This window comes from Pollachius pollachius (genome assembly GCF_949987615.1).
Source record: "Pollachius pollachius genome assembly, chromosome: 10".
NCBI lineage: Eukaryota > Metazoa > Chordata > Actinopteri > Gadiformes > Gadidae > Pollachius > Pollachius pollachius.
The window spans coordinates 15,900,818-15,913,317 of record NC_136943.1 but is presented as its reverse complement, the minus strand read 5'-3'; the positions used below and the strand labels follow the sequence as shown (position 1 = coordinate 15,913,317).

Here is a 12,500-nt window from a genome sequence, read left to right as displayed (position 1 = left end):
CATACACACACACACGTAACCCCCTCCTCCCAAGCTCGAGGCGGACCACCGTGGACAGACAGCGCCATTGGATTCCTGTCAGCGCAAGTGGCGGCAATCAACGCTGTGGTGCTTTAGCGGCCCGCCCCAATCAATACGGTAATGCACTGGACCCTTGTTATCATGCTCATCATCCCTTATCACGGCCCCACACCTCCATGAGAGGAGAACAGAGGAGGAGAGGAGGGGAGAGGAGAGGGGGAGAGGAGAGAGGAGAGAGGAGAGAGGAGAGGAGAGGAGAGGAGAGGAGAGCTAGTAGAGGGAACACATGAAAGTACGATAGGAGAGAACATGAGAGAATACAAAGAAAAAGAAGAGGAGAGGAAATGAGAGAATACAAGAAAAGAGAATAGGAGAGCCAGTGAAGGGTAGGATAGGGACGGTGGGAATGGGAGGGGTAGAGCAAAAAGGAGAAAGGGATAGGAAGAGAGATGAACGAGTCTCCAGACAGTACCTCTCGGGGGCGGAGAGATGGATAGATTGGAACGGAGTTGTGGAATTAGGAGAGGGAGGTGATGGAGTCAATGGGGCACACTCTGTGTTTTCTCTCTGGGATAAATGGACAGATCAAGTGGTGGAGAGATGGATGGGGAGGAGCAGAGGAAAATGAGGCTAGGCCAGGATGAGGATAGCAGGGCAATCAAAACTCCGTCTGATTGGATAATGACCCGTGGCCAATCAGGGAGGGAGAGATTCAGATGTGGTTCACATTTGAAAACCTGGACTGTTTAGTGACATCTCTATAGCCATCTGATGACCTTATCTATGAATGGGTTGCTTATATTGTGAAAAACCACGACAAAATGTAAGGCTGTCATTTGTAGAAAAGTGGACTTCTGGCTTAAACTTTCCAGGGTCTCCACATTCTCTGCGTTTAACTGAGGGGGCAGTTAAATGCATAAATCCCCTGAATGTAGGCTGATAGGACAGCCTTCAGATCTGATTTCAACAGGAGAGGACAAATACAAGAAATCCATGTTTTGTTTTTGCACTGCCCCAGCTCCACTCACTCATTAGCCGTGGCTCCGGCTTAAGCCAATTACCACGCCCAAAGGGCTGGCACAAAATACAGGAGGGGACTTTCGGTTTTTTCCTGAACCTGAACTGGAATCTCTGGATGTAGAAACCAGTGTCCCCTGAACAATAAAAGAGGGATAGAAATATTCCCCGGGCAGCGGCGTCTGGGGAGATGATGACAGAAAGGAGCGATGACAGCGGTGGGTTTAACCTGTGAGATAGGCTGTCAGGGGCCAGAGCCCCGGCCACTCTGATTGGCCGGTTGTGAAATGTAGTGGCGGCGTGGCTCGAGGTCTCTGCAACGCTATCAGTCACTCTGTGATCTCCATTACTGGGAGTGTGCGCAGCCCCTGCTCACCCACACACAGGGTTACACAAACATCTACACATCCACACATCTCCACACACACACACACACACACACACACACACACATATCCATCCAGGGTAACACAAAAAAGCACACACACACATACACACACACACACACACACACACACACATATCCATCCAGGATTACACACAAATGTACACACACACACACACACACGTACGCACACACACACACACAAATACATATCCATCCAGGGTAACACACAAATGCACACACACATACACACACACACACACACACACACACACACACACACACACACACACACACATATCCATCCAGGATTACACACAAATGTACACACACACACAGACAAACGTACACGCACATACACATATTCACGTACACATAGAAACCCACACACATACAAACACACTCAAACCCAGGGTTGCACAGACATGTACATAGTTACATGTGCATTTGTTTCATCTGCACACATCTATATTTGTGTGTTGGCTAGGTGTGTGAGTGTATTTGCACATTTCTGTGCGTGGGAGGGAGAGAAAGAGGAATTGTGTGAAAGAAGGGGAGAGAGTGAGAGAAAAATGAGAAAATAAGAAAGCGATGGATAGAGTTAGGGAGGGGAGAGGAGAAAGAAAGGGAGAGGAGACAGTAGAAAATGAGAAAGAAAGAAGGAGGGAGAGAGGGAGGGAGTCAGAGAAAATGAGAAATAAAGAGAAGGAGAGAAAGCTGGAGAAAGGGAGAAAGACAATGAGGGAGGGAGAGAGAGCAGGACGGGGAGTGAGTAAGCGAGGCCCTCCTGTCTCTTTATGGCCAGAACCATTGGGAAAAATCATTTCATCTGCCCGGCTCTCTGCGGCCCTCTCTCTCTCTGAGCAGCATACCGTATTTCTCAATGACAGACCACACATCTTGCACAGAATGCGTGTCTCTTTAGGGCACTTTAGTGGCTTAATGTGGAATAACTCACAGAACCAGCAGGCCGAATGAAGACCAGGTATGATAAAATGAAAAAAATACTATTTTCAACAGGGCGGCCATCCTCTATAGACAGGAAATTAAACCAAATTTTGATTTATGATCTCAGACAAGCATATGCTTTCTTACAGGGGATGTTTTTTTGTTTTTTTTCTTTGCCATGTGTCGGTTCCCAAATCTGCAAATTCAATTCCAGGCCCTTTTGCCCTTCTTAGCAGGAAGTGAAATCATAACTAGTTCCTGTCAAACAACCAATTAAATTTATTCATACAGAAAAAACCTCTTGCCATGGCCAAGTATACATCAACCTGGAAAAAACCCACCACAGTCCTCGAACTGGCATCTCCCCCTTTCCCCCCTTCCCCCCCAAACCCAACCTGGGTCCTGTAAAACCTCAGCGGCAGCCCTCCCCTCCGCCCCACCTCCTTGCCCTCTTTCCTGTCCGGCACCTGACACATCCACCCCACCCCCCAATCTCTCCTGCTCCTCCGCTGGTTTCTGGGGGCTTAATTACAGGGGGCTGGCTCCTCAGAGGAGCAGGAGGAGCGGGGCTCGGTGTGACCCTGGAGGAGAAGCCGTCCGACAGCGCCCTTAACAATGATAAATCACCCCGAGCAGCTAGCACCGCTACCGCCGCTACCGCTATCCTCCCCGCTCGCTAGCTAGCTAGTGCCGCTGTCTAAGCCACGGGCCCCCTGCGCTGCCGCTTCCCTCCCCGCTGTTCTGCGTGATGAAATATAGATGGGGAGAGCGGCATTAGCGTGGACCAGGCGATTAGATATTATCACAGCGCCGCCGTGGATATGCTAATGACGCGAAACGATGGGGGGGGTTAATTCATTCAGAGGAAGTGGATTAAAATTCAGCCCCTTGAATTGAATATTGCTCATTATTTTCAATGAAAGGGGGAAACTGGTCATTCATGGAGTGGATTTGAATTAATTCCTCAGAGGGAAATGCGAGAAAAGGATATGAGGGTCAATAGAGAGCGCCAAAGGTGCGACAACATGTGTTAATATTCACAGAATTTGCAAATAATGAGGGGAAATTCTGAATGGGGAGTGATTTTGAAATCGTTTCATTTTGAAATCAAAGATAAGTTACATTTGGTGCACATGCTGAGCTTATTTAAATGAAAGATTACAGTATTGGTTAGAAGACCCTAGAAAGGTAAATCTAATAAATTCGACATTTCACAAATCAGTATTTACGGAGAATCCCAAAACAAACCAAAAAACATTCTAACAGCTTAAGACCACACTCAATTGTATAATAATAATTTTAAGAGATCCAATTTTAAGCGACAGATCCAAACAGTTCATGAAGTGTTCGTTGCCCTCAGAAGAACAACTACAAAAGCCCCATCTGTCCATCTGCAGAGAGAGGAGTACCCATAACGCGGTGTGTGTTTGTGGGGGGGGGGGGGGGGGGGAGGTGTCCACTTGCAGCCAAGACAGACTGGAAATGAAATTAGTGGCCTGAACCTTATCCAGACTCTGCCCCTGAGGTCATCCAGGCACAGTTGTCTTCCCATTACCCCCACTGTATCCACTCTGTCTGTCTGTTGGTCAATTCTGTTTGTGTCGGTCAGGTCTGTCTGTATTTCCATCCCAACTCTTCGTCTGACTGTCTGAATGTGAGCCGTCTGTCTCTCGATTGTGGTCCTGCATACCTTTTTATCTTTGATGTTGCCCTGTGGTCTGTCCCTGTGCCAACTTTCTGCCTGCCTGTCTGTCTATCTCTGGGACTGCTTGTATGGAAATCCCACTTTCAGTTTCACTTCAAGGCACTTGTGTGTCTCCCTCTAAAACCACAGCATCTCTTTGATCGTTTTGATAGAGATGACTACATCTCCCAGCATACCACCCTGTCACCTGGCGGGAATTACATGACTGCTATGCTTTGTCTCAGATCTCCCTGTCCTCACAAAGAATCAACTACCCTGGCGTCTGAGGACCTAACAGGAGCGAGGAGTCAAACACTAAACATCTCCATTCGCTTGTCCTTCACAAAAGCAAGAAGGTGGAGGGGGCTGAGGAGATGGAATGAGGGAGGGGAGTCGAAGCAGGTGAAAACAAAAGAGAAGTGACAAGCCAAGTTAACCCTCCTACAGTGATCATGTGACCCGGCCCTCACCCATCTCATTGGCCTCTGCCAAACAGCGCCGCCGTGGCAACACGTTTTCCCGGGGCAACACGTTTTCTCGGGGCTCGTGTGATTTCTCTCCTGTCGGAAGACGTCTGGGCGACGTGCGGCTTCAGAGGGCGACGGGAAGAAAGAAAAAAGCCACTACACCCTTATTGAGTTTTGGTTTGAATAAATAAATATTTAACAGGGAGAAGAGAGGGCATTCCACTCTCGCTGCAAACCAGGCCATCAAAGGGGGGGCCAGACAATGTATGCTTACTATTAGTATCAATTTACAAATAAACTGCTTTTTTGGTGACTGGATCTCCGATGTCAGATTTTGATAAATGGTTTCAATTTGGCAGCTGCTTTAGAGTGTCAGCGCCCATCGGATTCTGTTCCCCTCTGCAGCCGTTTGCCTGCCTGAAGGAATCTAGCTCAGTTAGCCTAGCCACCGCCCTAGCCAGAATAATCTCTTCATACTAACCAGACACAGAGCCACATAGCACACCTGACCACCGCTCCTGGCCCTGTTTCTTGTGTGTGTGTTTGTGTGTGTGTGTGTGTGTGTGTATGTGTGTGTGTGTGTGTGTGTGTGTGTGTGTGTGTGTGTGTGTTTGTGTGTATGTGTGGTTGAGTGAGTGGAGTGAGTGTGTGTGTGGGTATCTATGTGTGTGTTTGTGGGTGTGTGTGTTTAATTTGAAAACATTTACACAAGAGTGCAGGTTGCAGTCAAGGCCTTTCCTCGTCTCCATTTACACCTGAGCGCTGGTGAACGCATCGTGAATATTCATAGGCAGTTGTTTATAATCAGACACATACACGTCTATTTACAGCTCAAGGCAGAAAGTAGAGCAGCCTCTGAAGCCCAGGACGGCGGAGGGATATGAATTTCAGGAAGTAGCATTTTGTCTCTCTAAACAGCTGTTCCTAGTTATAGGAGCGATCTGAACTATTTAGTGGCTGGCACTAAGACGGCCTTCGAGTGCCAAGAGCGTATTGAGCAGAACGAACAAATCCAATCAGGCATCTTAAGGTTGGTCCCCCTGTTATATTACATCACTCAAGTAGCCCTAAAATGCACTAAGCGACTTACGCCCTGGTGGTCTACGGTAGCCCTAATGGGACAAAACAGCACGAATCGCCAAGATTTGAATTTCACCTCTAACCTATGGAATATGGAACAGCGCCAAAAGCCGTTCAATTTGACTCAAAATCAAATCCAAAACGATACGTACACACGGACTCAGACGAGAGTAATGCATGAATGCCAATCCGTCTGTTCCCCCCACACCAAGGTGTGGGGGGAACTGAACGGGAGGTTCAAACAAGAAGTGCAGAGTGAACTCTGTTGAGAGTCAAGTGGACACTGACCTTGGGTAACCGCTCAGGGTCGCCGGGGTGACGAGGGATGACCTTCTGTAACCTCTGGAAGCCGTAGTCGATGGTGGGCTCATTCAGCGCTGCGGAACCAACACAGAACATTGCAGCCGTTAGCATTTAAGCTTAAACAAATAATGTTCTAATATTGAGATAGGTTTCCATATACTCCAGGTTAATATTCCTATCCCATGATTAGAAACAAAAGGAAATTAACTGTTGAACACAAAGTGAAAAAATTGTCAGGCGACATTGAGATTGTCTGACAACCTGATCTTATGAAGGTAACACCGTTATTTTTGCATTAAGATTGTTAGACACTGTACATACCAGCTACACGTAAAGGATTCACTCGTGGACACTTGAAAGGACAAATGGTCAAACTTAATAAAAACAAAATGGAGAGGGGAGATTACAGATACAGGACTAGAGGAAATGTGTCCAAGCTCTTGAGCTTTCTGACATAACCATTCGGCCTTGTTGGGAAATACCTGAAAGTGATACCGGGCTCACGCCCAGTAAGACCAATGTTGTCTGCAACAGTTTCCACTGAACAGCCATACCAATGTGAATGAAGTTGACGTGACTTGCTCCATCCCCTCAACTTCTCATTTATTCTTGCCAGGAATTTGAACAAACAACCTTGAAGTTTCAAGCCCTCTGCTTCTATTTATCAGCTTTCACCAAGTGACGTTCATTATTTTGTTTTCAAGTACATGTCAATAATGGCAACGGGGAATTAGAGAACTTAAGCTCAAGGTTATGCACAGGTAGACTGTGGACATTGGGGTTTGAACCCATATCCCTTTGCTTGGGAATCACCATTACCACTAGACTATCTTGCCTCTACCATGGGAACAATAGTAATTAAAGACATAAGTTTGAAGGTCAGTTTGATGGCTTAAGACGTCGGTTTATAACCTGTGAAGCAGCGTGTAGAGAGAAGACACATTGGGAGGTGATAGCACAGCTACCGACCCCCCCCTCCAACCGAACCCCATGCCCTCCACAACCCCTCTCCCCCATCATCCCTCTTATATCCCCTCCTCTTCATTAAGCGCAAGACCTTACACTCAACCTGTCTCATTTTCCCTTTTCGAGTGCCTTCCTAACTAATTTAATTGAACCTCCCCTTTTTTCCCATAGCGGCTACCCTTTTTTCTCACTTCATTCAGCCACCGCCAAAAAACACATCTCCATTCCGCCTCCTCTCGCCGGTACCCCAGCGAGGAGCGCGAAGAAAAACTGCCGGAAATGAGTTAGGAAGACATTTCTCCATAATCAAGTCCATTAATCATAAAAGGCTGTCAAATTCGACTTTGGGGACAATTTGTCAGCCGATCGGGCCCACTCGGCCTTTGTCACCAGTGGCTCTTGTATCCTGTAAGGATGATTGACACACCAAATGTTGGTGAGTAGAATAGCTAGTTTGCGCTAATATGCATAACCGTCACATTCATGAATAAGAATAAGGCGGCTATACGCCGGCGCTCGGGGTCTCTTTCAAAGGCCCACGCTGTTTTTTGGTCGCGAGCCGGCAAATAGATGTTATTACCATTATAACAATATTTGTTTTTTCCCAGGGAATGAGAAACCGTGCGAGCTGCTAAATCAAATTTGTCAGAGCCTGGTTCGAGTGGCGGCGTGCGAGGGTGGAGGCGGCGGTGGTGAGGGCGGTTGTGGCGGTGGCGTCGGTGGAGCTTTGAGGCTGAGAGCGACAGGGAAAGGGGTGGGGTAGGTAGGAGGGGGTCGGTATCTAAAAGGTGACAGAAGCTGACGGCGCCCCGCCAAAGCTGGCTGCCATGTTGTATTTGAGCTTCCCGCCCTTCAGTGCTGGGCCCCAACTACGGCAGGGCCACAATCTATTAGACTCTCCGCGTGAAGGGGGATTCCTCCCTGTGATCCCAAAGAGACTTTTCAGGATGCAGAGTGCATGGATGGAGATAATGTGTTAGGACAATACGGAGAGCGTAATCAACCAAATTCCCAAACTCAATTGCTTGTCGGCGCGGTGTGCACAGATCTTTCCCACCCGTAAAACAAGCAAAACGCGCCCTGGGAATGGCAGCGATTGAATAAAGAAGCCATTTACCTTTGCACAGAATTAATGGCAGGGGAGAGGATAAGGAAGCCGCATGGAGACGGCTCCCAGACAGGACGTGAGTGGAGTAGGAGGAGGAGGAAAACAATAAAAGACAGACAGGAGACTGACTCACAGAGACGCAAGGACAGACACACAGACAGACAAAGAGAGACAGAGATACAGAGACACAGTCTATGGAGGTAGACCCCAATCTCCTCCTCCTTTCCCTGAAATTAATCCCCATTACCCTGTCCTTATTAAAATCACCCCACACTTTGACCTGCTCAGCGCGCCATTGGCTGCCTGAGGGGAGGAGGGCTTGATCCAGCCAGCCAATCGATACGGCTGCCTCGGTGCACAGAGGAGGCTGGGTAATTGGAGAGAGGCGACTGGCTGAGCCATCCCTGACCCCCCCCCTGCCCCATCACAGCCCATATGAAGACAGATTGCCTGATGTAGTGTAAACATACGCTGGAATCACAGGCATCAGTGGCACTTTCTCTGTCCTAATTCCTATTGATCTCTTCTCTTCTTGTCGTGCTTTTCTTTATTTCGGTAGGGCCAGTCATGTTCTGTCTGTGGTGTGCCTTGGGGTGGTTTATTTGGTTTATTTGTGTGTTTAAATATTTATTCATTTTCCACATTAATGTGTGTGTTTATGTACTTATCTGTTCATTTACATTAGAATAAAATGTATCGTCTAACAAAATCTGTGAAAGACATTTCAGCCGAGCGGGAAGAGAAAGTGAGAAGGGAGATGAAGATAGAGAGAGAGAGGGAGAGAGAGAGAGAGAGAGAGAGAGAGAGAGAGAGAGAGAGAGAGTGAAAGAGAGTGAAAGAGAGTGAAAGAGAGAGATGATGAAAATAAAGTTAAATCATCCTATTTTAGCTCTCTCTCTCTCTTTCCATATCTCACACTCTCTCTTTATCCCCTCGCTCTATGAACGTGATCAAGTGGTCGACCAAGGTCTCCCTGAATGAAGTGCTGCTATTAGGCGACTAATGATGAGGAGAACAGGTTTTTTTGAGAGAGGGAGGGACAAAGAGAGAGAGTGACTTACTGAGAGAGTGAGACAAAGAGAAAAGAGAGAGAATTAGAGAGGGTAACTTAGAGAGAGATAGATATGCATTTTCTCTTTTTCTCCCTCCCTCAGAGGGAAGGAGAAAGAGAGAGATTGACTTACTGATAGAGCAGGGGAGAGCGAGAGAGAGAGAGAGAGAGAGAGAGAGAGAGAGAGAGAGAGAGATGAAAAGCTGGGGAAAATAAAGAGAGTACAGAAAGAAAAACAAATGTGAGATGACATAAAGAGAAAATAATTCACAGGCATAAAAAGTTGGGAGCAAAAGTACGTGTAAAAGTGTAAAAAAAAATTATAATAGTGGTTGTATGAGGCAATATGTAATTGAATCCCCAACCCTGTGACACTTCCACTGGCCTAACATACACGTGCTTTCAGACAAAACAAAACTCTTGTCTTGATGATCTCAGGGTCACACAGGAAAAGACCCCCCCCCCCCCCCCCCCCAAACAGCCCCCTTTCGTAGAAGATTATCAGAACCCATTATAAGCATCCTTGAAGAACAGAGTTCCCAGGCTATGGCCTGTTCCCATGACGACGCCTGGGCTGTCTCCAGCACCATCGCCGCCAAGAAACACAAACAGACTGACTTGCAGGTGCCAGAGGTCAGCACGGAGTTCACGATGAGGTCACAGTGTTACATCACAGCGATCACGGAGTGGAGACTCACACACCTGGCAGTGAGTGGCTGTCGCTAACAGAGAGGAATGTACCACAGAGAGGAGAAGAGATATGAGAGGAGGGGAGATGGAGGAGAGAAGGCGGGAGGTTGGGAGGGAGAAAAGGGGCGGAAGAGGAGAGGGGATGAGGGAGAGGATAGGAATGAAAGAGGGAATAAAGAGAGGAGAGGAGAGGAGGCGAGTAGCAAAAATGAGATGACTCCACTGTCTTTAACCCTTAAAACAACAACTACGTACAAACGAAAAGAAGGGAGGGCAGGATGTGTTGACGCATAAGACGGAGCGGCTCATCGGGTTGTGACCACACACTCATTACCCCCAGTCAGAGCAGGGGCCTGGGGGCAGAGCCGTGCTGGGGCGCCATGCTTCAGAGGCCACTGTATATATCAGCTAAGCCTCTGTTTACATCCAAGCACTCCAAAAGTGTTTACATTTATTTATGTTGTACCGTTTTTTTTTCTCCTCTATTCCATTCACTGGTTTCGCACACTAAGTGGGAATCTTTTCCCTTTTTCTGTTTTTTGATTGTACATTTTCCTTCCATATTTACCGGCGCTCCGAGACGGAGATGAAATCAGCCCTTGTGGGGATGCTGTTCCTCACCTTGGCATATTTTGTTCTGTTTTGTGTATGTGCTGGGTGGATGGCCTTGTTGCGGGCACAGCCATGTCCCCAATGAGGGGCCACAATCTAACTCAGGTACTTTATCTCCCGGCATCGCCACGCCTCGTACACAAGCCGGCGCTCTGTGGCCTCCCCCTATATTACACTTATCATTTCAAATGGACTCCATATTCCATACCAGATAGCGGCTGGGTCTCTCTCTCCCTCGCTTTCTCTCTCTGCCTCTGTCTCGGTCCCCAGGCGGGGCCCGGGGCCTTTCGGAATGAACAGGGATTTGAAGAGCCTTCCCACATCTCAAGCCTGATGCGTGCCGCAATTTCCCGTATTCATCCTCTCTTTCTGATTGATGCGGGCGTCTCGCTTTGGCCTCCCATGGCCGCCGCATTCGCAGCCGATAATTCTGTCCTTACTTTCTCTGATGGAGGGGAGGGGCGGGGAGGAACTGGCAGATGTGCAACAGTGTGTGTGTGTCGGGGGGGCGGGGTGGGAGGGGGGCTTAAGTGGAACGGACTGATGTGTTTTATGTGTGGTCAAGTGGCGTGCCGGCGTATATGCGTATGTGGCTTGGGGCTTGTTGACAAGCTGACCGTGACCTTTCCTCACATCTTGTCACCAATCTATTGATCGCATCGCCTCTTTTCATTCATCATTTTCTTTCTCCGCCGGGCGATACAAAACGCCGCCAGTCGCATGTTGGAGTCACAGGCTGATGCAGTGTGCAACGCCGTAGAGTAAAACAAGGAATATGTATAGTATTAATAGTAGTAAAAATACTAACATTAAAAAAGATTATTATGTGTTGGAAAGATATAATAATCTGGGGCATGTCTAATATAATTATTGCATATGTTTTGGATTCAGAAATATATTATAATATATGTATAACTCTGATATTAATTCAATAAATAATAATCAATATAATTTATCCACCAAGAGGTCTTTATTGTAATTGTATGCATTTATTTTTTATATTAAATTTAAGCCTAATCCATAAACAACCATTAGCAAAAAAAAAAGGTGCAAACTCAGAATAGTAATAACTTCACACACTTTTCACCATCAAACGCAAGCAAACATTCCAACGCAAGAAACATGAAATCCATCTCAGCAACGCCCATAGAGAGGACTGAGGCCTCAGAGGGGGAGAACTGATCAATCTACCCCACCACCCCCTTACACTCGCACCCCTTCAATCGATGCTCATAGAAATTTCATGAACTTTAAACTGTGATTGACAGGTATGATGGGGGACCACGGGGGTTTAGGTAGCAGACGATGAAGACGAAGAAGCAGGGTTGGTTCCCCCTCCGACCGCTCGCTTTTAATGAAGACCAAAACACGGAGCCACAAGGACGCTGCCTCGGCAACATTTACCTCATCTGACTTACTCTACTTGACCTCCCATTAGCCCTCACACAGCTAAAGGCACACACACACACACACACACAAACACGCAGACATGCACACACACACACACACACACACACACACACACATCACGCACATACGCACGCACGCACGCACACACACACACACAACTCTCCCAAGACAGCTAAACACCCCTGAACACAGAGGTGGGCTCGCACAGAAGCGCCGCCAGCGAAGCCAGCTTAGAAGATACTCAACTTAAATTCACAGTTTAAAAGTAGTGACGCGCTACGACGACGCTGCAGAGGCTGCACGATATCCCGCGCGCGCTGGGACGCTACTTAGCCACTTAGTGGTTAGCGGTACCATTTGTTTGGCGGTAATGTAACAACCGCGGGTGCTTATGGCCCGGCTTTGATCTACGGCCCGTCTCTTCTTTTAATAGACAGCAGAAGTGTGCTCCCCGTCCAGGGAATACCCCTATCCTCGACAGAGACGCACTACATTCCATATATCAAAGAGCACAGGCGCTCCACTTAAGAGGAAGGAGTTAACTTGTGGAACTAATGTCAGATAATTAGTGTTTCTGCGGGGGCATTTTCGGCCGAGAAGCAGGAAAATAATAACTCAACTCAGGTTTGGGCAGGGAGGGAGGGGAGGGTTGCTATTTCTTTGAGGCACACACACACAGTCCCCGGCTGTCACCGGGCTAATCAAGGCACAGAGGAGGTAATTATTCACTTGAGCAGATTAACATATCCTGGCATCAC

The 12,500-nt window shown here is 47.6% G+C and overlaps 1 protein-coding gene across 1 annotated transcript in view; it reads right to left on the bottom strand.

The window, feature by feature from the left end:
* Positions 1-12,500, bottom strand: part of LOC307081991 (transcription factor COE3) — a gene marked incomplete at its 5' end in the record, with an annotated part of 105,661 nt that overhangs the window by 16,417 nt on the left and 76,744 nt on the right. The window contains 2 exon segments of the mRNA XM_079745390.1: positions 5,811-5,840; positions 5,843-5,979. Coding sequence (XP_079601516.1) covers positions 5,811-5,840; positions 5,843-5,979 — 167 coding nt within the window.